Here is a 23,452-nt window from a genome sequence, read left to right on the forward strand (position 1 = left end):
TACTTTGGGGAATTGCTCTATGACCTCAACCCACCCTTTTGGTACAGAATATCTCTAGAGGCGGCAGATAGAATGCTGGGTCTGGAGTCAGGAAGACCTGAGTTCAAATGCCCCTGATGCTAAATGTGTGACCTTCGGCAAGTCACATAAGCTCAGTTTGCCTCAGTATCTACAACTGTAAAATGGAACGGGGATAATAATAGCTTGTACCTTCCAGGATTTTTGCAAGGATGCAATGACTCCATGTTTGCAAAGAGCTTAGCACGCTGCCTGGGACATAGTAGGCACTATGTAAATTTTGTTAAATGATGATTATGATTATTACAGTCTATCAGCTCCATACAGTCTGTTACAGGAGTATCTTCGTGCATTTGGGACTTTTGTTTTTGCTCCTGCTGTTCCTTTTCTTTGTTCTTATTTATTTTTAAAGCTTCCCATGTTCCCCTGGGGGATACATATTTGAGAGGGTTGGAAAAGAAAGAAGACAGGTAGGGTGTAACCAAAGTAAGCTTTTACTACTGTTCTAGGTGACCTCTGTGAAGATTTTTTCCACAGTGGAAGACATAGCTCTCACTTGGCAGAGGTGGCCTTTGAATCTGAATGCCTGTTGAAGTAAAACTATAGTTACTCTTAGATAATGTCTGACTTGCCTCTTACTGGCATTCTAATGGCTTGTCTTTCCCACTGGTCAACAGATCTTCAAAAGGGATATTATGTTGTTGCATTACTTCCCATGTTTTCTAGTACAGAGATAGTAACATTATTCTGAGTTCTTAGCATAGTTATCAGCTAACCTCAGGAATTACGAATACCACAAACTCTGACAAATAGTATATTAAGAATGCCGCATATAACTTGTTTAGAAGAAAAATGCCCGGGAATTCAAATAGGAAATGTGGATTTTAAATCAATTTGGTACTGTTATTGAAATTAGACTTTTTTTGTGGTCTCCTTATGGGGAAAAACTAAGATTTTTTTATACCTTCAACCTTTCAGTACTTTTTAACTTGAGTGAACTTAGTGACAACATGATATGATTAGAGTGTCTTTTATTATGTTTGGCACAGGAAGCTTGAATGTAATCTTTGATTTGTGTGTTCAGTTTGGTAAAGGAAAAACAATTACTAATGATTATTACTCAAGTAGTTGGTAATTTTTAACATCTCTAGACAACAGGAAAATTAGGTATTAGTAAGGAATGCATGATTCTATTTTTTAAAAACGAGTGTTTTATGGGAATCTACAAATTGCAAAATACCTAAGATTTCTAAAAATAGAAGAAATATGATAGAAAAAAATTATGAAATTTTTTTTCTTACTTGGTGTAGTTCATTTTGGTATAATGATTTTAAAAACTAGGACCCTACAACTTTTTATTGTAGTTCACAAAGGACAGATTAAAAGGTGTCTCTTAAAAACATAAAGTGACTTATTTTTTCCTTCAACTAAATTTTTTAGTTTGGATAGAAAATATGCTGTTAATAGTGTCCAGGAGTCAAATGTACACCTTAACCTTGTGGGTTGTATGGACGCATGCATTTAGAAGAGATAAAGAACCTACTGTATTGTTAATTGGCTAGTTCTTGAAATAAAGGTTAATAAATTTTGTGCAGTCAGACATGTTTTTAATGGTATTTTTAACAGTTAAGAAAGAATGATATGAATCAAGAGACACTGATTTTAGTACTGGCTTAGCTGATAGTTAACGTATCTTTTCACAAATTTTTTTTTTCAGGTGAAGGGGCTAGACAAGATGATCTGTACAGAAATGTAGCTCTAAATTTCTTTGTCTAAAAAGATCACTGGATTGGAGTCCCATTTCTGCTACTTCCTTTTCAGATGACCTTGAGCAAATTTCCACCTGTGTAATTTTGAATTGGGACTAATAATACCTCTAAACCTCATTTGTTGTGAGAAAGGTGCTTTGTAAAAATGGCAAAATATAATTAAATATGATTAAATTTGAAATATTATTAAAAGAGGAGTAGGAATATTTAGTTTTCATTAAACTTTTTCATCCTTTTTTGTAGTTTTACTAGGGCTTGAGAATGTTATCATCCATAGATAACCTCATTTATTTTAGTTCTATTTTGGAAATATTCCAATAACCAATGTCATTATTGGTTAGGCCCTTTAATTCTTTATTTGTCACAAGTATACTGTTTCATTTATAAAAGAGAAACAGCAGTTATGTAAAAATATATATTTACAGGGGGCTATACTCTACTGAATTCCAGGGACCATGTGGTGAAATTGTATATGAATTAGAGGTCTAGATTTGTTTTTTTCTGAGAGAGTTCCTAAAAGTGAAAAAGTAGCAAAAAAGTAAGCTTCCTGTTTTAGTTTCCATGACATACAGGTAAAAATTGGTCAATTTGCAAATTATTACTTGCTCTTTTGCCATCATATAATTGTTTTAGCTAGAGTTGGAACTGGTCGGTGTCCATTAGCACACAGCTATGAATAAAAACATATTGATAGGTTTCCTTTATTTGGTGCTTAATTTTTGTAACTAAAAATTTCTGTAGCTCTTGAAGGTTTACAAATTATTTTCCTCATAGTAACCCCAAGTAGGAAAGTAATCTTATATAATCACTTGCATTTCACAGATGAAAAAGTGACTCAGTTGTCTATAGTGTTATAGAGTTAGATTAGGGATTTGAACCCAGTTCTCTCTTGACTCAACAAGTATTTTTAAAAAATGTATTTTTGTTTATTTTATTAAGTATTCTCAGTTACGTATATCATATTTTTAACATTCATTTTTTAAAAAAAAATTTGAATTTCAAATTTTCTCCTTCCCGCTTGCCCCTTCCCCATCCCTTGAGAAGGTATTATATATCAATTATACCTGTGAAATCACGTAAAATATATTTCTTATTAGCCATTTAGCAAGTATTTTTAAAAGACCAGCTATATACCAGAGACTATACCAAATATTGGAAATACAAAAATAAATCATTCCCTGCCTTCAAGGATTTTATATCCTAACTTATGTCATGTTAGGTCAATCTTACTCCAAATCCGGCATAATTTCCTTGATGATATCAGACTGCTAGGTTTGTTAGTTATCCTCTGGCAGTTTTTATTTGTAATGAATAAGTGAGAAAGTTTGCTTTCCCCCTCCCCACCAAGGTATTTTGAAAACAGAAAAATCACCTTTTTGTTGTATTAAGAGCCCTGAATAAGCAGTTGTTCATCTCTCAGAGTGAGAACAGAAATGTGAGAATAGAGTTTAGTCTGTTATTTACTCATCTTGGAAGACAACATTTCATAGACATCCTAGCTACAATATAGTTATGAGAATGATATTCATAGTTTGACTCCAAGTTAATATTATAAGAGCTTATAGTTACATAGTGCTTTATAATTGCTAAGATCTTCATGTACAGTACACTATCTTATTTGAGTTTTCTGTCAATCTCAAGGCAGATATTTTACAGATGAGGATACTGGGGCTCAAAAAGATGATTTAACTTGTCACCTCAATAACAGATTTTGGGCCCATGCATTCTTAGTCCTGTTGGAATTTTTTTTTTACTATACTTCACATATTGCCTTTTCTTATTTTTTGGTTGCATCTGGAATCTCCATTTGGTAATTGTATAACTTAAATTTCTTCCTGATTATTTTCAGTAAGGAATCAGATGTCATGCTCAATCCTAAGCCTTCAGAGCAGTCTACCATGTGTGAAAGACATTGTGCAAAGTCATCTTCAAAACTTTCTATGCACATAGAAGGGTAAGTAACAGAAGTAGTCTGTCATTTTGATTGCCATTTCTTTTAGGAGGGAAGGAGATGTTTGGGGGGGGATGTATGATACTGTATATATCAAATTGCTATTTTGGTTTTGAGCGCTTTAAAAATAGAAGAAGGGATGTGGGATGAATGTACAGTACAAAGGGGTTGATGTGAGTCATCAGCCTGTCATCATTATCATTTAGACTAGTTTTCTGAAACTAAACCTTTAAAAGTAACAACTAAATTTAATTTTCCTGTTGTTAAACTTCTTTTAACATTTATTCTATCTTCTGAGTAGAGACCAGTGGAAAGGAGAGAAAGAGTAGCTTTTTTGCTTTGGAAGCAGAGTATGCTCTTGAATTATCTGATGTTAGATAGTTTGGAAGATCATCTTCCCTTTACAACTTGTGCTTCAACAGCAAGTTTAGCCTTTTATAGATTTCCTTTTTATGATCAGATATAATACTCTGAAATGTCAGGAAGCAGTGTGCAGTTTTCTAGTATGAATTTGAAAAATAATTGGATGCCAGAGAAGAAAAGCTAAGGACCTCAGTTTTCAACTTAAACATTGTAATCTAGTATAGACACCAATAACCTAAATATTGGAGAAATTCAGGAGATCCTTTTTTTTTGTGATCGGTTTTTGAATAGCTATACAATAATATATGTTAGAAGAGGAGGGGGAGGGCATTTCTATATTCAGTTTTTCTGTAAGTATTTAAAAATATGTACTTTTATGGTTTACTTAGTTGGTGAAGAATAGATTTTGCTTACTGTATTATTTAAACTTCTTTTGTACATGTGACCTTTTCCTTTCATTTCTCTTCTACCCCACCATGTGAAATAATTAACCTAAGGGTACAACACATTGTTTGTATGAAATATTGAGTGAAAGGTGAGGGAAAGAAATAAGCATTTTGTGTTAATCATTTTACAAGTATTATCTCCTTTGATCTTAGAGCAGCCCTAGGAAGTAGGTTCTAATATTATCCTCACTTTACAGTTGAGGCAGTTGAGAAAAGCAGAGATTAAGTAATTTGCCCAGGGTCACATAGTAAGAGTCTAAAACTAGATTTAAACTCAGGGCTTCCTGATCCTAGGCCCAGTACTCTATCTACTGTAGCACCTAGTTGCCTCAGTGAGTAAATTTTCTAGAAACTTAGTGGAAGGTAATTAGAAGCAGCCTCTTTGGAGACATACTAATGTCTTGTGAAGGCTTTCCTTTTTAGCTTTATTTGGAAATGACATGATTGGTGCAATTATTGTCCATTATAGCATTTTATGCTTCATTACTTCTCTACTTCCACATCCCTGCCTGTTTTGACAGCTAGGTGAAATACGATAAAGTACTGACTTCTGTGCTAATTGAATCTCTCTTTTGTTTCATTCTTTTTGGTTCTAAGCTGCTTACCTTTATATTTGTGGTCATTAGTTCCCCTTATAAATGCATTAGTATGATCAGTATGAACACAATATTAGATCTTTACCTTTTAGATTAATGCTGAACTATATCTGAGTTACTGTAGTGAGATGCAGGTATAAGATTTGAGCTATATGGTCCAGAATTTTAGTCTTTTCTATATTCCAAACAACTATTTATTTAGCCTTGATTCCCTGTTACTCATTATATATTCCTGTGTAAGTTAAAGTTCTTAAATTTCCCTTAAGGGTATCGGGATAATTAAGAAATGATGCAAAGATTTGTGAAATCAGGACAGAATTCTGTTATTTAGTGAGGCTAATTTCATAACTGCTCAGTTCTGTGTTAATGAAAAGAGCAGAAGCACACAGTCACAGTTATTTCAAGAGAAGAATGACTTATGGACTATCTTGTAAATGACTTAAAAGAGAGATCCACTTTTTTAGTAGGGGTTTTCTTTTGAATATGGCTAGAAATTGAAAATGTTTTATTATAAATAACTGACTTGATATACACTGTTTTGAAATTGATTATTGATTATATTTATACATTCCATCCCAGAACCTTTTGTTCTAACTGAAGTTTATCTGGTAACTTTATTTATTTTAGTTTTTAAATTTATCACAAAATAAGGAAAGAAAAAGAATGCAGTGTACATTAGAGAGGATTCAATATAAAGCAATATCTGGTAACTTTTAAATGAATTCATTTTTTTATTAGAGTCCGTCTTATGTGTTCTACTATTAATTTTTTAACAGAATCTCATCCTCCTAATGGGGGAGTGGGTAATGATAAGTATAAAAATTGTGTTCTAATTTTCTGCTTGTATCTGAGTAGATATGTAGATATCTATATCTGTACATGTATGCATGTATACATATATGTGTCTGTACACAGACAGATATGAGAGCACACACACACGACAATTAGCTCACCTAAAAATGTAAATTCCTTAGTCTAAAAGATTCTAAATTTTTCTAATAACAGAGAAATAAAATTTGAGCTAACTTTCACTATTTGACCTGGTTATTGACAGAGTAAATTTAACATTATGTTAAGACCAATTACATAGAAATTTTTTTAGCAGAGAAGAACATCGCTATAAGTGACCTGAACCATAAAAAAATTGCTCTGAGACCACACACAAACCAGAGAGCTCCATCTGATGTTTCCAAAGAACCAGAGGGACCAGACTTCGATTTTACTCTTTACATTTCCCCTTTTCACCTTTTATCTGTAAGGTCTACTTATCAAAGGGGATGGCCCACTTTGATTTTGTCAAAGTGCCTTTCCATTTTTCTCCTTTCCCCTCACATTGTTTTCCCTTATAAGCTCCATAGTTAAGAACCCTTGATAAAGTGTTTGTAATCTCAGTTAGTGATTCGTTGAGGAGACTGTCTCTCAATAGAATCCAATGGGGGAATGTGAGAAATGATTATTTCTCTCTTGTACTTAATAACTAATTATTTTACTGGGATCAAGGTTTTTCCCCTTTTCTATTTTCTTATCCAGAAATCAACCAGTGTTGGAAAGTTTTCTAAAACAAAAGTTTTTCAAAAATAAAAATGAAACGGTCTGACCTCAGGGAGCTTGTGTTTTATTGGTGGTAAACAACATGCTCACATAAATCTATACAAAGTAAATACATGGTATTTTGGCTCATTGGGAGGTACTTAGAACCTTGAGGGAGACCTAAATTTAAGCTCTACCTCTTAACACATACTGGCTATGTGACTGTGGGCAAATCAGAGCACCAGATGATCTTGTAAGAATATAAATTGCCAAATAGTTGCTGATAAACATTGATAAGAGGGAATTTCCTCACTACCAGTTCCTCTACCAGTGAAATAAATCATGGGTCAGCAACAGTAACAAAAAATACAGCTTTTCCTGCTTTATTTGTTATTAGATAGTACTTATTCTAGTGTACATTGAGAAAAATGCTTCATTACTTGCAGGAAATGTGGTTTTGTTGTGCAACTCTAAGATTCGTAGTTGTTGAAAAATCCATCACTTTTTGATCAACTTAGTGATGGGCAGTTGGTTATTGGATAACAGGTATTTAACCTGTCACCAAGTTGTTATTTGAAACTCTTCCGGCTGGTAGAACTCGCCAGATCTTGTCCTTTATTGGCTTAACCTTTGACAGCCCAGATCACCTACATGCTGTTCATGGCAAACAAAATGAGGGTATAGGATATATTCCACGAATAGAGATATGTTCATTTTGACTAGAGGGTAAATCTTGAGGGGAAAAGCTTAGCGTGGTTTTAGATTATTGAGGGTCTTGAATCTGAGGGAAGAGAATTTTTAACTTTCCTCAATAGTCAGTAAAGAACCTTTGAAGATTTTTGGACAGATGATAGTGCTAATGCAGTTATGACTAGGACTAGAGTGGGGAAGAAATGGGAACCACAATCGCTCGTGACATCTTGATGGACTAGCAATGTAGAAATTTCCCAACTACCTGGTAGCATAATAGTAGGAAGTAAGGAGAAATCAAATTGTTGGTGTAACTGTAAAGTGGTTAGTATCATTCACTGCTGTGTAATTATTTGTTGTCCTTGTACAAGAGACACCTACAGTCTCATGTAAATGGTTGTCTCATTCCTCAAGTTTTGTCTAAAAGGACTTTTTCCACAACTGTAAGAGTATTTGGTTACTTTTTTTCATCTCCTGTCTTGGAACAGGGACACTTTCTCATCCTGATAATAAATCCTGCCAGCTGCATAACAGATATTCCTGCAGAAGTTCCTCTTTTCTACCTTGATTGATTTTCCCTCCCTTTCTTGTGAAAAGTATTACTTCTCTGTCTTAAGTTTCCAAAGAATGCTGCTGATTTTCTGTGTACTCTAAGGAGGCCTGGAAAGTTATAAAAACCTAAAATGTAAAAATTTGTGCTTTAGGAGATGGGAGCTGCAATCATCAGTTTCCTTAGCAGGCTAATACTTTCTTTTAGTTTCAGTTTGTCCTCCTATCTTTGACTGACAGTGATTACACTCCTTCTGATAGATACCCTCTACAAAGAAGTTACAATCCTTTTGGTTGACAAAATTCCCTGACAATGGCTTCTGTGGTTCTTTCTATCCCAGATGTTCTGTGAAAACATATCTTGCGTTAATTGTATATTCTGAGCCTATACTTTAAAAAAGAAAAAACATTACAAAACTTCAGACCAGCAGATTCCTGTAAGATAGTTGATCTGTACTTTGTCATAATTAAGGTTTAGGAAACACACATTTTCTCCTTTTGTATCACAATAGAGAAGTGATTGTGTGATTTGAGTACTCCTTTTATGGGTCAGAGTTCATGTTGTGTGGTAGTTTTGTCTTTTCCACTTTGTACTTATCCTTCTATTTAAGGTTTGCTGAACCTGTTCCTGTGGCGCTCAATGTCAGGTACTGCCCACAGGCCATCATACAATTGTAATGTTTCTTAGAATCCTAGGATCTGTCTACCTGGAAGGGAACTTGGGAGAACATCACACCCAACGAATTCCCACAGCCAATTGAATGCTTTAACCCTTCATAAAACCTTATAGGAAACTTGCAGGAAGCACCAGAAAAGTAATCTAAAAAGTTTGGGGGTTACTGTTGAGGACTGATTTAAAAATGAATGAATGTGGTTAAGGATGGTCAAATGATGTCAGTGATCTCTATAACTAGTGTAATTTCAAGTAAATTGGAAAAATATTAAATTGTTTTCTAGTAGGTTTTGACAAATAGTTTCTTTCATATTAGTCAAGGATGTTTTTTCCAGTTTTTGATTCCATGAATCCTGAGAGTCTCTGAAATCCTTTGAAGTACAGTTAACTAAATTGTACTGGTTAAAAAACACCAAAATCAGTCTGTAGATATTTATGAAGAACCTATTATGCTAGACACTGCTAAATGCTGGAAATTAAAAGAAAAAAGTAAATTGGGGGAGACCACATGTTTAGGCAAACATCTGTGCAAAATATTTAAACACAAGATGATTTTCTTGGGAGAAGATCTAAGTGTCTCGGGGAGGGATCAGGAGAAGTCTCATGTAGCAGACGATACTTGAGCTGAGCTTTAGGAGGAAGAGGTAAGGAAAAAATGCATGGGGAGAGATTCTACAAGGGCCTGGAAGTAAAAGTAGGAGTCTTATTTATGAAAAACACAATGAGGTTTTTGTTGTACTTTTGGGTCACTTTATGGGATCATTGAAAAATTCAGGAGGAAAGAATTTTTTTTCTTATAAAGAAAAGAAAAAATGATAATGATACAAATGACCTTAATGGCAGCTAGCTGGTACAGTGGATAGAGTGCTGGGCTCGGAGTTAGTAAGACGTAATTTCAGATTTGACCTTAGGTACTAGCTGTGTATGATAGGTGAATCTTTTCAGTTGTGTCCAACTCTCTGTGACCCATTTGGGGTTTTCTTGGCAAAAACATTGCAGTGATTTGCCATTTCCTTCTCTGGATATTTGCAGATGAAGAAACTAAAGCCAATAGAGTTAAATGACTTGCCCAGGATCACACAGCTGGTAATCATCTGAGGCCAAATTGCAACTCGGGTCCTTCTGACTCCAGGGTTAGTCCTCTATCCATTTCACCACCTAGCTGCCCATTACTGTATCTGTGACCCTGAGTAAATTACTTCTGTCTGTTGGGTTAACTATAAAACAGGGATAATAATAATATCTAGCTCCCAAGGTTGTTGTGAAGATCAAATGAGATAATAGTGTCCGGCACTTAGTAGGCTTTTGATAAATGTTTGCTCCTTCCTCTTCTCCTTGAATTTTGCATTCATTTACAGTTGGTGGGAGCTATTATTGTTCTTAGTTTCTTTAGCTGAAAAAGCTAATTTGCAGATTAAAAGCTTACATTTTTTTCCTCTCTACTTTTTCCTCAGTATGCCCTCTGAGATCCTGCTGAAGATATTTTCTTACTTGGATGCTGTTACCCTTTTGTGTATTGGCTGTGTGAACAAACGCTTCTATTCTTTGGCCAATGACAAGTAAGGAGAAAAGCATAACAATTCAATGTTGTAATCTTTTATTAATCACCTGTTATGTATAAAGTCCTTGTGCCCTTTAGAACTCTAGAAACTTTAGAATCATGATCAGTCTAATTAGGGGATAGGACTCAGATATCCATAATACACAATTTGCAAAGTAAGGGTTTCGTGACTTGAAACTGATATCTGTGACTTCCACGGTGATGAGAGGGAGGGCTATTATTCCTAGAGGCATTAAGGAAGACTTCATACAGGGAATAGCCTTTGAATTTAACCTTAAAGAATGAATAAGTTAGGGTCAGATAAACTTAGAAAAGATATTCCACACAGCAGAAGGCCTGAGCAAAGTCATAATTGTAGGAAAGTAAAGAGTATCTTACCCATTTTCATATGCATATCATATGAGTAGGGAGAGTTAGAGTGAGAAGACCTATTGTCTTTTTAGTTTTCTTTTTTTGACTTTCAGTGAATTAAATGAATTAGACTAGAATAAAATGGCTCAGTAATATTCCATTACATTCATATATCTTAATTTATTTAGCCCTCCTTAATTAATAGGTACTTTCTTAGTTTAAGTTTTTTGACACTACAAAAAGAGATGCATACTTTTTTTTTGCATGTCAGTCAGTAAGCATTTATAAAGAGCTTACTATGTGCCAGGCACTTCACTAAGGACTAGGGATACAAAGAAAGGCCAAAGATATTCCCTGCCCTCAGAGAATTCACAATCCAAAGAGGGGGACAGCATGCAAACAACTATGTGCAAAGAAGTTACATGCAGGATGAATTAAGAAATAACCAATGGAGGGAGGTACTAGAATTTAGAGAAATTGAGTAAAGTTTCCTTTAGAAAGTGGGATTTTATCTGGGACTTTAAGGAAGTCAGAAGAGGGAGATGAAGAAGAACAGCCAGCAAAAAGGAGAGATGAAGTGTCTTGTTAATGGAATAGCAAGAAGGCCAGTGTCTCTAGATGATAGAATACATGGTAGGGGTGGGGGCCAGGCAGATAAGGTATAGGAAGATTGGAAAGAGGGAAAAACAGGGCTAGGCTGTGAAAGGTTCTGAACACTAAGCAAAAGATTCTTTGTTCCTGGAGGTGATAGGGAGCTACTAGAGATTATTGAACAAGAAGTGCTTTCCCTTTTTTTGGTGGGGGGGTTATTTTTCATTATTAAGAATTATTTCACCCCTCATTTTAAAGATGAGGAAATGAGAGAGGTTAAATAACTTATCCAAAGGCCATGCAGGTAATAAGTAGCAAAGCCAGGATTTAAACTTCATTCCTCTGTTTGGAAAGGCAGAATTATATTTAACACTCCTGTGAGACAACTCCACCTACTTGCTCAAAGGTTGGGTCCCCAAAGGGGTAAATTTTTATTGCTGGTCCTGTGGGTACTATCCTTATTACCTTAGTTCACGAGGACCTACCAGAGCCCTTCCAGTTAGCGAGTCAATAAACTTAGATGTTAGCAACAGCATTTATTAAAGTTGTATCTTAATACCCCTTAGAAGAACATTCCCCTTAAAAGTTTAGGGTGCACTCTTGCAAAAAACACACATATCCTTGGACTCAGAAAGTGAGTAGACATGTGGAGATGTATTTTTTCTCAATCTATAGTTGGTGCTTCTCCCTGCCATTAGGGTTGTAGTGCTTGAAGCTGCCTTCTCCATTGGGTGGTGACTATTTCTCCACATCTGTCTGTCCACAGTGTATTTAATTTGCACCCAGATGGATTTCTTCTCTCCTTCTTGTCCATTCTCTCCAACATAGTCATTTGGGGAAGGGGGAAAATGGAAAGGGAATACATTCCTCCCCATTTCCCTTATCCGCAAGTTCAAATGGAATTACCAGTTTCCTCTCTGGTTTGATTCTTTTGACTCCTTTATCTGTGTGACCCTGTCTCTGAACTATTGAACTATTGACATTTCACCCAGTTATTTAAAGTTCCTAGAAGGTTACCTAGCTTGTTTATGCACAGTTTCCTTTCTTGACCCATTTAGAGAGTTTGATTCCGTGTCAAAAAAATATAGGGTTTAAATTATCTTATTTATATATTAAAACTTGCTTACTGGTAACCACTTCAGTTGTGATTATATAAGTTGAGGACATAGGGAATCTTATTCCCCCTCCTTTACAATTACATTTGTCATTTCTGTGAAAATTAAGGAAAACTGGTGGAAAAGCAAATATCCTAAAACTAAATAGTGGCTAATGCCATATGAAGCTCTTGGGATGATTTCAGTTTTTTGCATTCATATCTTACCTTAAAAATCCAAGTGCAGTTTTTTTAGTATAGTTAAGATGATTAGTAGTATTTCATCATGTTGGTAAAAATTTAGTTGATAATCTGAATCAAGCAATTTTCAGTGGATGTTTCTAAGAAGTACTTAGGGGAGAAAAGATACTGTGTATTGTAATAAAATATTGTATTGATATTTTAAAACTACTTATTCAAAACAAAACTTAATGTATGCTTTATAGAGATGTTTCTCTTTGGGTAAGGTGTAAATTTTAAACACAATCATATATAAAAAAATCTATAACACCTTTTGTGAAATTCTGTGGAATAAGTCTTAGTACACCAAACTCTTGACCAACTTGAATCTTTAACATTTTTTTTCTTCTCTACATTTAGAAGGTAAGGTATACAAGTAGACTAAATAAATAACCTCTAAGGTTCTTGCCAATGGTAAGATTCCATGAAAAAAAGTTAATCATTAAAAGAGCACTTCATGTTAGTAATTGTTTTAAGTTTTTTTAAACTTTACATTTTAAAAAAAGTAACATCTGGGTTTGACCTTTAGATCAGTATAGATCAGACCTACACAACTTCGTAGTATGTAGGGGGCAAAATTAAAATAGGCTAAACTTCTTCAGGCTACAGATAGGTTTTTAGTGGCTCACTTTTCTTTGCTTTTTTAAAAAATTTAATTAATTAATTTATTTTCAGTTTTCAACAATCACTTCTATAAATCTTAACTTTTTTGCCCTTTCTTCTCCCCCTCCCTCCCTGAGACAGCAGGTAATTTTAAATGGGTTCTACATATACATTCTTATTAAACACATTTTCACATTAGTCATGTTGCATAGAAGAATTAAAACACATGGGAGAAATCATGAGAAAAACCAAAAAACATAACACAAGAGAAAATAGTCTGCTTTATTTTGCGTTCTGCTTCCATAGTTCTTTCTCTGGATGTGGATGGTATTTTGCCTCAAGAGTCCTTTGGGAATGTTTTAGGTCCTTGCATTGCTGTGAAGGGCTAAGTCTATCAGAAACAGTCTTTGTACGCTGTGGCTGTTACTGTGTACAGTGTTCTCCTAGTTCTGCTTATTTCACTCAGAATCAGTTCATGTAAGTCTTTCCAGGTTTTTCTGAAGTCTGACTGTTCATCATTTCTTATAGTGCAATAGTATTCCATTACATTCATATTCTACAACTTGTGCAGCCATTCCCTAATTGATGGGCATTCCCTCAATTTCCAGTTCTTGGTCACTACAAAAAGAACTGCCATAAATATGTGGGACTTTTTCCCATTTTTGTGATCTCTTTGGGATATGGCCCTAGAAGCGATATTGCTGGGTCAAAGGGTATGCACATTTTTATAGCTCTTTGGGCATAGTTCCAAATTGCTCTCCAGAATTGTTGAATCAGCTCACAGCTCCATCAACAATGAATTAGTGTTCCAATTCTCCCACATCTTCTCCAATATTTATCATCTTGCTGTTTTGTCATGTTAGCCAATCTGATAGGTGTGATATGGTACCTCAGAGTTATTTTGATTTACATCTCTCTAATCAATAGTGATTTAGAGTATTTTTTTCATGTGACTATAGATAGCTTTAATTTCTTCCTCTAAAAACGGCCTGTTCAAATCCTTTGACCATTTAGCAATTGAGGAATGACTTGTGTTCTTGTAAATTTGACTCAGTTCTCTGTATATTTTTAGAAAAAAGGCTTTTATCAGAGCACTAGTTGTAAAAACTCTTTTCCAGTTTTCTGCTTCCCTCCTAATCTTGGTTGCATTGGGTTTGTTTGTGCAAAAACTTTTCAATTTAATGTAATCAAAATTATCCATTTTGTACTTTACAATGTTCTCTATCTCTTATTTGGTTACAGATTTCTCCATTCTCCATAAATCTGACAAATACACTATCCCTTGCTCCTCTAATTTGTTTATGGTATCAGCCTTTATATCTAGATCATGTACCCATTTAGACTTCATTCTTGTGTACGTTATCAGACATTGGTCTGTGCCCAGTTCCCGCCACACTATTATGCAGTTTTCTCAGCAGTTTTTGTCAGACAGTGAGTCCTTATCCCAGACGCTGGGTCCTTAGGTTTATCAAACAGTAGACTGCTATGTTCATTGATTATGGTGTTTTGGGTACTAACCTATTCTACTGATCTACCCCTCTGTTTCTTAGCCAGTACCAGGGGGTTTTGATGACTGCTGTTTTATGATACAGTTTGAGATTTGGTATGGCTAGGTAGTGGCTCACTTTTCAAGTAAAGGTATAATTAATGATTAAACTATTTTGCAAATAAACCATATTAAAAGAAAGGGAAATTTCAATTAATATCAATTAATTACTCTTATTACTTAAGATTTTTATTTATCATAAAATCACTCCTCTCAGACTAGAGACAGATTGACAATGGTTGGTTGCTGCAGGTCACATGAAGAACAGGAGAGAGTATGCAGTGACAACACATGACAGACACAATAGTGACTAGTGGAAGGCAGGTGAAGTGGGGCATGGACAAAGCACTTGTTACATCTTTACTTTCTTTTACATTCTGTACATTTTTCAAGGGCTGACTGCAAGTTGTGCAGGCCTGGCACAGATCTTCCCTTGGTCTTCCACAATCCTGTGAAATGGATCAAGTTTATCTTATTTTGATTTTATTTTAAACTGGATCTCTTTATGCCATCCAGGTTGGAAGTGCAGCAGTCACTGACACATCCATTCACATACACAGAAACTTTTAAATTTATATGTGGAAACGTTTTGCTCTTGACCTCCCTAGGGTATGTCTGACAGTAGGATCACTGGGTCATATGGGGTGGGCAGGTCAGTTATTTTTTGAGAATGATTCCTAATTGCTTTACAGAACAGTTGAGCAAATTCAGAGTTTCATAGTGGGCTAGTCATCTGATAGACCTTTCTACACTGACTTTGCATAAATTTTCAGATTTTCTTGTGAGGTGAAAACCCAGGGTTGTTTTGATTTGATTTTCATTTCTTAATTATTAGCAATTTGGAGCAATATTTCTTATTAGTAGTTTTTAGTTCTTAGAGGAACTGTTTCTTCAATTCCACCAACAGTTATCTAATGGAGGTATGCTTCTGCTTTATATATTTTTGTTAATTCTCTCTAAATTTTCGATGTGTAGCCCTTAACAAAGAGATGTGATGTAAAGAGTTTTTTTGAAATTGTTTCCTTTGTTATTTTTTGCTGCATTGATTTTATTTGTGCAAAAGCTTTTCAGTTTTTGTGCAGTTATTTTTATCTTGTGATATCTTCTGTCCTTTGTTTATTTAAGAATTTTCCCTATTGTCAGAGTTGCTAAAGCTATTTGATTTTATTCTCTCTTCATTCTTTGTAGTGCAACTTTTCATATTCAAATCGAGGATCCATTTTGAACTTAGTTTAGCATATAGCCACAAAACGTTGGTCTAAACCTAATTTCTCCTAAACTCCTTTCCAATTTTCCCATCTTGTTCAGTCATTCAGTTTTGTCTGAGTCTTTGTGACTCCACAGACCTCATCAAGAGGTTTCTTAATTCCTCTTCACTGGTATCATCTACATAATTGAGATTGTTGATATTTCTCCTGGCAGTCTTTATTCTGGCTTTTGCTCTCTCCAATCTAGCATTTTGCATGATTGTAGTCTGCATATAAGAATAAGGTGATAACATGCAGCTTTGTCATACTCCTTTTTTAATCTTAAACTGATCAGTTATTCCATGTTTGATTCTAACTTGCTCCTTGGCCTGCATACAGGTTCCTCCAGAGACAAGTAAGGTGATTTGGTACTCCTGTCTCTTTTAGGACTTAACACATTTTTTTTTTTTTTTGTGGTCTGCATAGTCAAATCAGTGAAGTGGAAGTAGATTTTTTTTTTTTTTAACTCCCTTGCTTTCTCCATAATCCAGTGAATGTTGGCAGTATGGTCTCTAGTTCCTGTGCTTCTTTGAAAACCAGCCTGCTCTTCTAGTAATTCTTGGTTCACATGTTGTGAAGCCTAGCTCGCTGAACCTTAAGCATAATCTTGCTGGTGTGTGAAATGAGCACAGTTGTCCATTAACATTCCTTGGAATGTTCAAATTGCCAGACAGTTGCATTTATTTCACATACCAACAAGGTAATGCTTAAGATTTAGCATACTAGGCTTCAGCAGAAATATGTGAACTGAGAATTTTCTCAATAGTTTTTATCACATGGGAATTTCTCTAAGTAATTCATTCTTGTGTTTAAGTAAATATGATTATCGAATTCAGGTACTTTTTCATTTTTACTTATCACATCTGTTTAATTGAGCTACTTTTCTGATTTTAAACCAATATCATATATTTTGCTAAGTACTTTGAAGTGTTGTTTTCCTTCATTTCTACTTTCTCCCTTGATTGCTTCCTTTCAGATGCTGTTTCCTATTAAAATTACTGCTAGCTTTTGTTTTTAAATACATACCTTTTATTAGCTTAAAAATGAACCTTCAGTGCTTAATATTTTAGAGAGTTTTTTGCATATTTGAGTGTTGTACTTTGTTAATATATCATTGCAACACATTATAATGTGTTTGTAGGTATGTACACATGTCCACATATGTATACAGTGTAATGCAATGTAATCTATCCAGTTGTATGCTTTAATTTGGACAGTGTGCATTTTTCCTCTTCCTTTTTCCTCAGCTTTCTTACCAATTTCCCCTTTCTTTTTCCTTTTACTTGATGTTGACCTCTCATATCTACTCCCAAGGAGGAAGGAGTCTGTAGTGCCTGCTATATACTGATCTTTAGGTATAGTTTTCTCTGTTCATGGACTTAGGTCACTCTAGTTCCCTTTCTGTGTCCAGAATGGCTTGTCATACTATTTCGATGAGCACGGATTAATCATCTATAGTCCTTCTGGTAGGATAGGACTTAGCATCTATCCTGCTGATATATTGAGAGGCTTTGGGTATTGGAGTCTGCCCTGCTTTTGAACCCAAAGGGCCACCAGCTGCTTTGCAGCTGAATCCTGTTATATATTTTGTTTCTTTCAATTAGAATGTGAGATCCTTGAGAGAAAGGACTATCTAAATTTTTCTGCTTGTGTATCATAATAACTGTTTACTACTTTTTCATTCATTCATCTACTTTATTTTTCTAGTATGGATAGTTAGGCCACTTTCTTTCTGAATAACTATGATTTTCACCATAACGGCCTTTTGATATTCTGGGGCTTGATATAATTAGTCCAGTGTGCTCATAGGAGCACTTGGAAGGTAATGATAGGAAATACTTCTTTGGTTTAGATTTTATGTGGGACATCTCCCATAATGCTGATGAACACTTAAGTGAGTAGAGGTTTCTTTCTGCTTCATTCTTCTCCTGACCTTGATTCTTCCTGAGTTGTTGATCAGCATTATCTCCATGGTCCATTCTTCCTTTTAAAGCTCACTTCTTCATGTTGTCTGTTTTCATGTATAGAGTGCCAATATGTATTTGGTTCATTTCCTCAAGTAGAGAATTAAGTTGTTGGTTATTGAACGAATATCACATAAGAAGAGTACAAATAGTTAAATGAATATTCTAAAACTTTCTGAGGATGTATGTGAATATCCACATTTTGTGGGTATTCACTCTGTTCCCTTTTTTACCACTGTCACAGCATAAAGTTGCTGTACACGACATAGGATTGTTGTACATTTTAATTTTGTTTAAAGTGGCCAGAAATTTAATATGTATTGAGTATGACCTTATGGTACATCATGAACCTTTCTGTGTTAAGGTAGGTTGGTCCTCAAACAGCAGATGTAATTTGTTGCTAGTACCATACTCAAGAGGGCAGCTAAAAGGTGCAATAGAGTGCCAGTCAGGAGTCAGGAAGCCTGCTTTTTCTAAGTTCCAATGTGGCCTTAGACACTGGCTGTGTGACCCTGGGCAAGTCACTTAACCCTGCTTGCCTCAGTTTCCTCATCTGTAAAATGAGCTGGAGAAGGAGATTGCAAACCATTTCAGTATCTGCCAAGAAAATTCCAAATGGGGTTATGAAGAGTTGGACAAGACATAGTAGGGAAAATAGCTAAACAATAACCATGTTCAAAGTGTTACTGACACTTCCAGTGCTTATGCTCATGCTAGTTTAGCTTTCTGAAACCTAGAATCACAACTGTCCATGGGAGCAAACTTTTTGTGGAAGAAATAGAGATTAAAGGTGAACATTTTTTACTCTTTAAAAACAACTGTATTATGGAAAACTTGGTTTGGTCACAATATGATTGTTCCTTGTGGGCAAGGACTGTTTTCATTTTTGTCTTTGTATTGTTAGCCTCTAGGAGAGTACTTGGCACATAGTCACAATTGATAGGCTTGTTGAATTTATTTTACTTTCTAGTATTTTAAACATACATTTTTATTCAGGCATATTTACATACTTACTTTTAAATACTTTTGAATTAATTATTAGTGAGAAAATTTTTTCATGTAACTTTTTGATACCCTTTCGTATTTTCCTTTGAAAACTGCCTATTTATATGCCTAAAGGGGCCAAGGTCTTCCATTGCATCCTGGGCCATCTCCAGTCATCCTGATGGATATCTGGTCACTGGATCCAGATGACTCAGGAGGCAAAAGTGAGGCTGGTGACCTGCACAGCCCTCACTCACTCAGAACAAAGTCAAGTGCAAGTCATCATTTCTCTGATGTCATGGTCTTTTTGGAGAATGAAGGATGAACATAGCAACAACCCTTTTGAATTATTCTTACAAATGCAGATGAATGCTATTGAATGTTAAGAACGTTTTTCATTCTCAGTTTTTGCCATATTATGAGAAGCAGATTAAAGACTGGGTGTAAAAGATGTCACATTTTATTATGGTAAACTAAACATGTTGTGTTTTGGGAACTTTAGATGACGCCAGATTGCCAGGTAGATTTATGAAGCATTCATCTTTAGAAAAGAAATTGCAGAAAAAGTAAAAAGGCTTCCTGAACTCATGAAATGTAATTTTTCCCATTAATTTTGTCTTGTCTTTTGTCATTTTTGATGTTCTATTGTCATTTTGTTGTTGTCCTTTTTTTGAGCTTTTTCGTGAATCTCAAGGTCATAGGATCAAGAGAAGCCAAATTCTAACATTTTGTAACTGAAAATATATAGATTTAATCTCTTTCCTGAGATTTTGAACAAGTAACCTACTAAACTCCTTGTTACTAATTTTCATAGTAATAAGTGGATTCTATTGCCACTATATAGTTTGTTCCTAGATCTTGGAGGGGTGACCAGGAGGGTGAAAACCTATCCATTTACTTCTTTAGTTTGTGGGAATTCCAATGATTTGATACTATAATTTCCTGCATAACTTCCTGTTTTATAGCCAGTAAGTCAATAAATATTATTAAGTGCCTCCTATGTGCCAGGCACTGTGCTAAGCACTGAGAATACAAAGAAAGGCAAAAGGCAGTCCCTGCTTTAAGGTACTCATGGTCTAATGGGGGAAGAAAATACATAAAAAGAAGCTGAAAAACCAAATTTTGAGGGAGTAAGATACTTGGCTTAGGGGCATGATGACAGTCCAGAGGAGTACATCTGGGTGGAAAATGATGAGATAGTTGCCCTGGCTGCCTTTCTTAAATGGAGAATCTGGGGAGGGCTCTCAACTGGCCACTTTCTACCCTCTCCAATCAGAGGGAGAGAGGAACCCCAAGGGCAGCGAGTGCTATGGAGGTATGAGTTTCAGGGTTAATGTGATCTTGTGGGATGAGATTTTGGGGGAGGCCTGATGAAAATTCACAAGAGTTCATCCAGATGGGAGATGATTAAGCTTTTAGAAATCATTTTAAGGGAGGAGAGGTAAAGTATGATAGAGGACAAGTTTTGCAGTCTGGGTTTAAATCTTGCTTTTGAAAGGGATCATGGAGAAGTCACTTAGACTCTTATTACTGCAAGAAATTTTTGAAGACTCTTAAGGTATAGATGAGTTGCTTGAATTGCTAGAGAGAGTTTCCATACAAGAAAAAACTAACAGGTAGTGGTTTGTAATTCAACTCAGTTAAACATTTATTGAGCACCTCCAGTGTTTAAAGACTATGCTTCATTTAAAAAATATCTGTAATCTAAACTATTTTCCATTTTTAGTTAAAACACAGAAAACTTCTCTGAAGTCCTGCAGTAAGTAAAGCAGGAACTGTCCCTTCCTCCCTCACTCCAGGAAGATTTTCTTGTCTTTGTTGCTGAGTTCTCTTGCTTTTTCCCTTTACAACTTCAGTACAAACCAACAGTTTGTTTTTCTTCAATATTGTGATAATTTATATAATAATATGTTATAGGAAAATCCATTGCTAAGACCATAACTAACATTGATACTAAGAAAAGTGAGATTCTGTGAATTTATTGTTGTCTACATTTTGAAGTTGACTCTTTTTAATGCAGTCTCAATTTCTTGTAACATATTTTCTGCCTTTAATTAGATTGTGATTTATGATTTCATCGGTGTGGGAACTCCTTCCCCCTGTGTAGATTGCATCTTATTGCTAAGATAGGCAATACGTTTTGGAAAGTTGTTTGAAGCTCAGAGAAGGGAGTGTCAGAGATACAATTCAAACTTAGCTTGTTCTGAGTTTGAATCTATTGCTCGAGCTACTATTCAGGGGTGCCTTTCACCTTTCCTGGTACAATTGCAACAGCTTCCAATTTGGTCTTCCTGCTTCCAGTCCCTCCTCTACACAACTGTTGAAGTGATTTTGCAAAGTTGCCAAGTCTGAGCATATCACCACCCTACTCAGTAAGCTCTAGTGGCTCCACATTTTCTCCTGGATCAAATATAAACTTCTGTGTTTGGCATTTAAAATTCTTTACAACATTGCCTCTTTCTACTTTTCCAGTCTGCTTAGATATCACTGTACTCCCCATTCTCCACAGTCCAGTCATTCTATCCTAGTGGTTTTTCCATGTATCTGATGTGCCATCTCTCATCTCTTTGCCTTTGGGCTGATTTTTCCCCATGATGGAAATATTCTCTTTCTTAACTTCTACCTCCTGGAGTTCTTTCTGTTCTTCAATATTCATGTCAAGAATTACCTACTATAGGAGACTTTTCGTGATACCCCCAAGTCCTACTTATCCCTTCCAAGATTACCTTGTATTTCATTTGTATATATGTTTTGCATATCTATATGTGAACATGTCCTACCTGTTAAAGCTCCTTGAGGAAAAGGACTTTTGTTTGTAGGTGTGTTTTTTGTGTTTGTAGGTGCTTTAATTCATTGCTTATTAAACTGTGGGTTGCAAAGGGGTCACAAGTGGAAAAAGTTTAAGAAGTCCTACTTTAATGATTGCTTGCTCATTCACTGGGAGATTTAATTGTGATTTAGTGGAAAAGAGTACTGGATTTGGAATAATAGGAACTGAGTTAAAATCCTGGCTTTTTTACTATTATGCTTATGTGACCTTGGGCAAGTCACTTCTCCAGGCCTTAGTTTTCTTATCTACAAAATGAGGGGGTTGAACTAGAAGAAATCTAAGAACCTTTTTAGCTCTGAAATTAATGACCTGATGAATGTCTTAGGTGGCTCAGTTACTGTGGGTTTGTTCATGGTTCTCAATAATTATTTTGAGTATCAAAGAGTCTCCTTACTTGATTACCACAACTTATAGAAAAGGGGAACTTAACATCTATTTTCTTTAACTTTTCCCAGTTTTATTTGGTTCAGAATCTACTCCGCTTCTTTTTCACCTAAGAGATCAAACTGGGAAATGAATGCAGTTGAAAAGACAGCTGTATCTTTGAGCCATACATCACTTCATGACAAAGAAACTGGTTACTGGAAGAAAAAATACATTGTGAAACAAATAGCAGCTGGAAAAACAGCTGTAACTCAGCTTCTCAAACCTGTAAATCCATACACAGGTCTGCCAGTGAAGACCAAAGAAGCTCTGAGGTAAGCAACAAATTACAGAGTGAAGATCAAGGTCTCTCCCATAGTATGAGTGTGAATGTTTGATGGTAGATTTGAGATTGGTGAAATACTATATAAGTGAAAAGAATATTTTACATAGGCTGATCAGATATTTTGTAGAGATATTAGCAAAATGTTGGTCTTTCAGCTATAATCCATGGCTCAGGATACCCAGATCTCTGAGTTTACGTGAACTGGATCTGATCTTGGGGACCATGCCAAAATTTCAAAATCTGTTTCTGGCTTCTTATAACCCACCTCAGAGTTTATTCTGAGAAATCTCCAAATATAGTTTATGTGTAGTTCATTTATAGATTTCTACAGATGTGGATGAGTTAGTTCCTAGATCCCATACAAATATTGAAAGTAACAAAGGCATATAAGATTGAGGATATCCTTTATTTCATTCCACAGAAAATGCAGAAGGTGTACAAGACTCATAGGATACCATGAACACATTAAAAAAAACCAAACTGTTCTGGATTAGACCTGACTCAGGCTACACTTTTGATGATTTAGGTTGGATATTAGAACAAATGAGACATTTGTAGGTCAGTTAAAAGTTAAAAGAAGATTTCGTTAGCCATAGCAGGAGACGGATATTCAACAAAGATGGTTGTTGAGATTAGTTCACATTGATTGAGTTGGTCCATCAACTAAGAATAAAGGAGAGTACCTGAAACTTGACTTTTTCTTGCCATGGTGATGAGGAAACAGCGTGAACCTAGAGTCCCCTCACAAAAACAAATGTTGAGGATGGTCTCAATATCTTTTAAAGAAACATGGGGGTAGGAATTCATTACTCATACCTTGAACACAAAGCACTTACAGTAAGTAGCCCAAAGGTATTTAGCACACGTCTCCCTGGTGGCTACTCCTGTAATTCCACAGTACTTGAATATTTCCAACTCTCTCTGTATCAGGAGTTTTTAATCTGGGTTTCACAGACCTCAGAGGGTTCTGTGGACAGATTTCAAAGAGGAGTCTGTGAACTTAGAACTTTTAGTATTTTGAGGGTAGCTATATTCCAATATAATTTCCTTAGTAATCCTGTGTATTTTATTTTATGTATTTAAACACACAGGCTTTACCAGACTGCCAAAAGGGAGTCCATGGCATGAAAAAGGTTAAAATTGCTTAA

At 35.3% G+C, this 23,452-nt stretch overlaps 1 protein-coding gene across 8 annotated transcripts in view; it reads left to right on the forward strand.

Annotated features, from left to right (window-relative positions):
• Positions 1-23,452, forward strand: part of FBXO15 (F-box protein 15) — an 85,272-nt gene that overhangs the window by 5,163 nt on the left and 56,657 nt on the right. For all 8 annotated transcript variants that reach the window (XR_011965995.1, XR_011965993.1, XR_011965994.1 and 5 more), the window contains 3 exons: positions 3,637-3,741; positions 10,040-10,144; positions 22,051-22,293. Coding sequence is in view for 5 of the 8 variants with exons in the window: in XM_072604100.1 (XP_072460201.1) it covers positions 3,637-3,741; positions 10,040-10,144; positions 22,051-22,293 (453 nt within the window). In the remaining 3 variants the exon portion in view is untranslated. The remainder of the gene's footprint in view (positions 1-3,636; positions 3,742-10,039; positions 10,145-22,050; positions 22,294-23,452) is intronic.

The sequence above is a fragment of the Notamacropus eugenii genome, chromosome 4 (assembly GCF_028372415.1).
Source record: "Notamacropus eugenii isolate mMacEug1 chromosome 4, mMacEug1.pri_v2, whole genome shotgun sequence".
NCBI classification, from domain to species: domain Eukaryota; kingdom Metazoa; phylum Chordata; class Mammalia; order Diprotodontia; family Macropodidae; genus Notamacropus; species Notamacropus eugenii.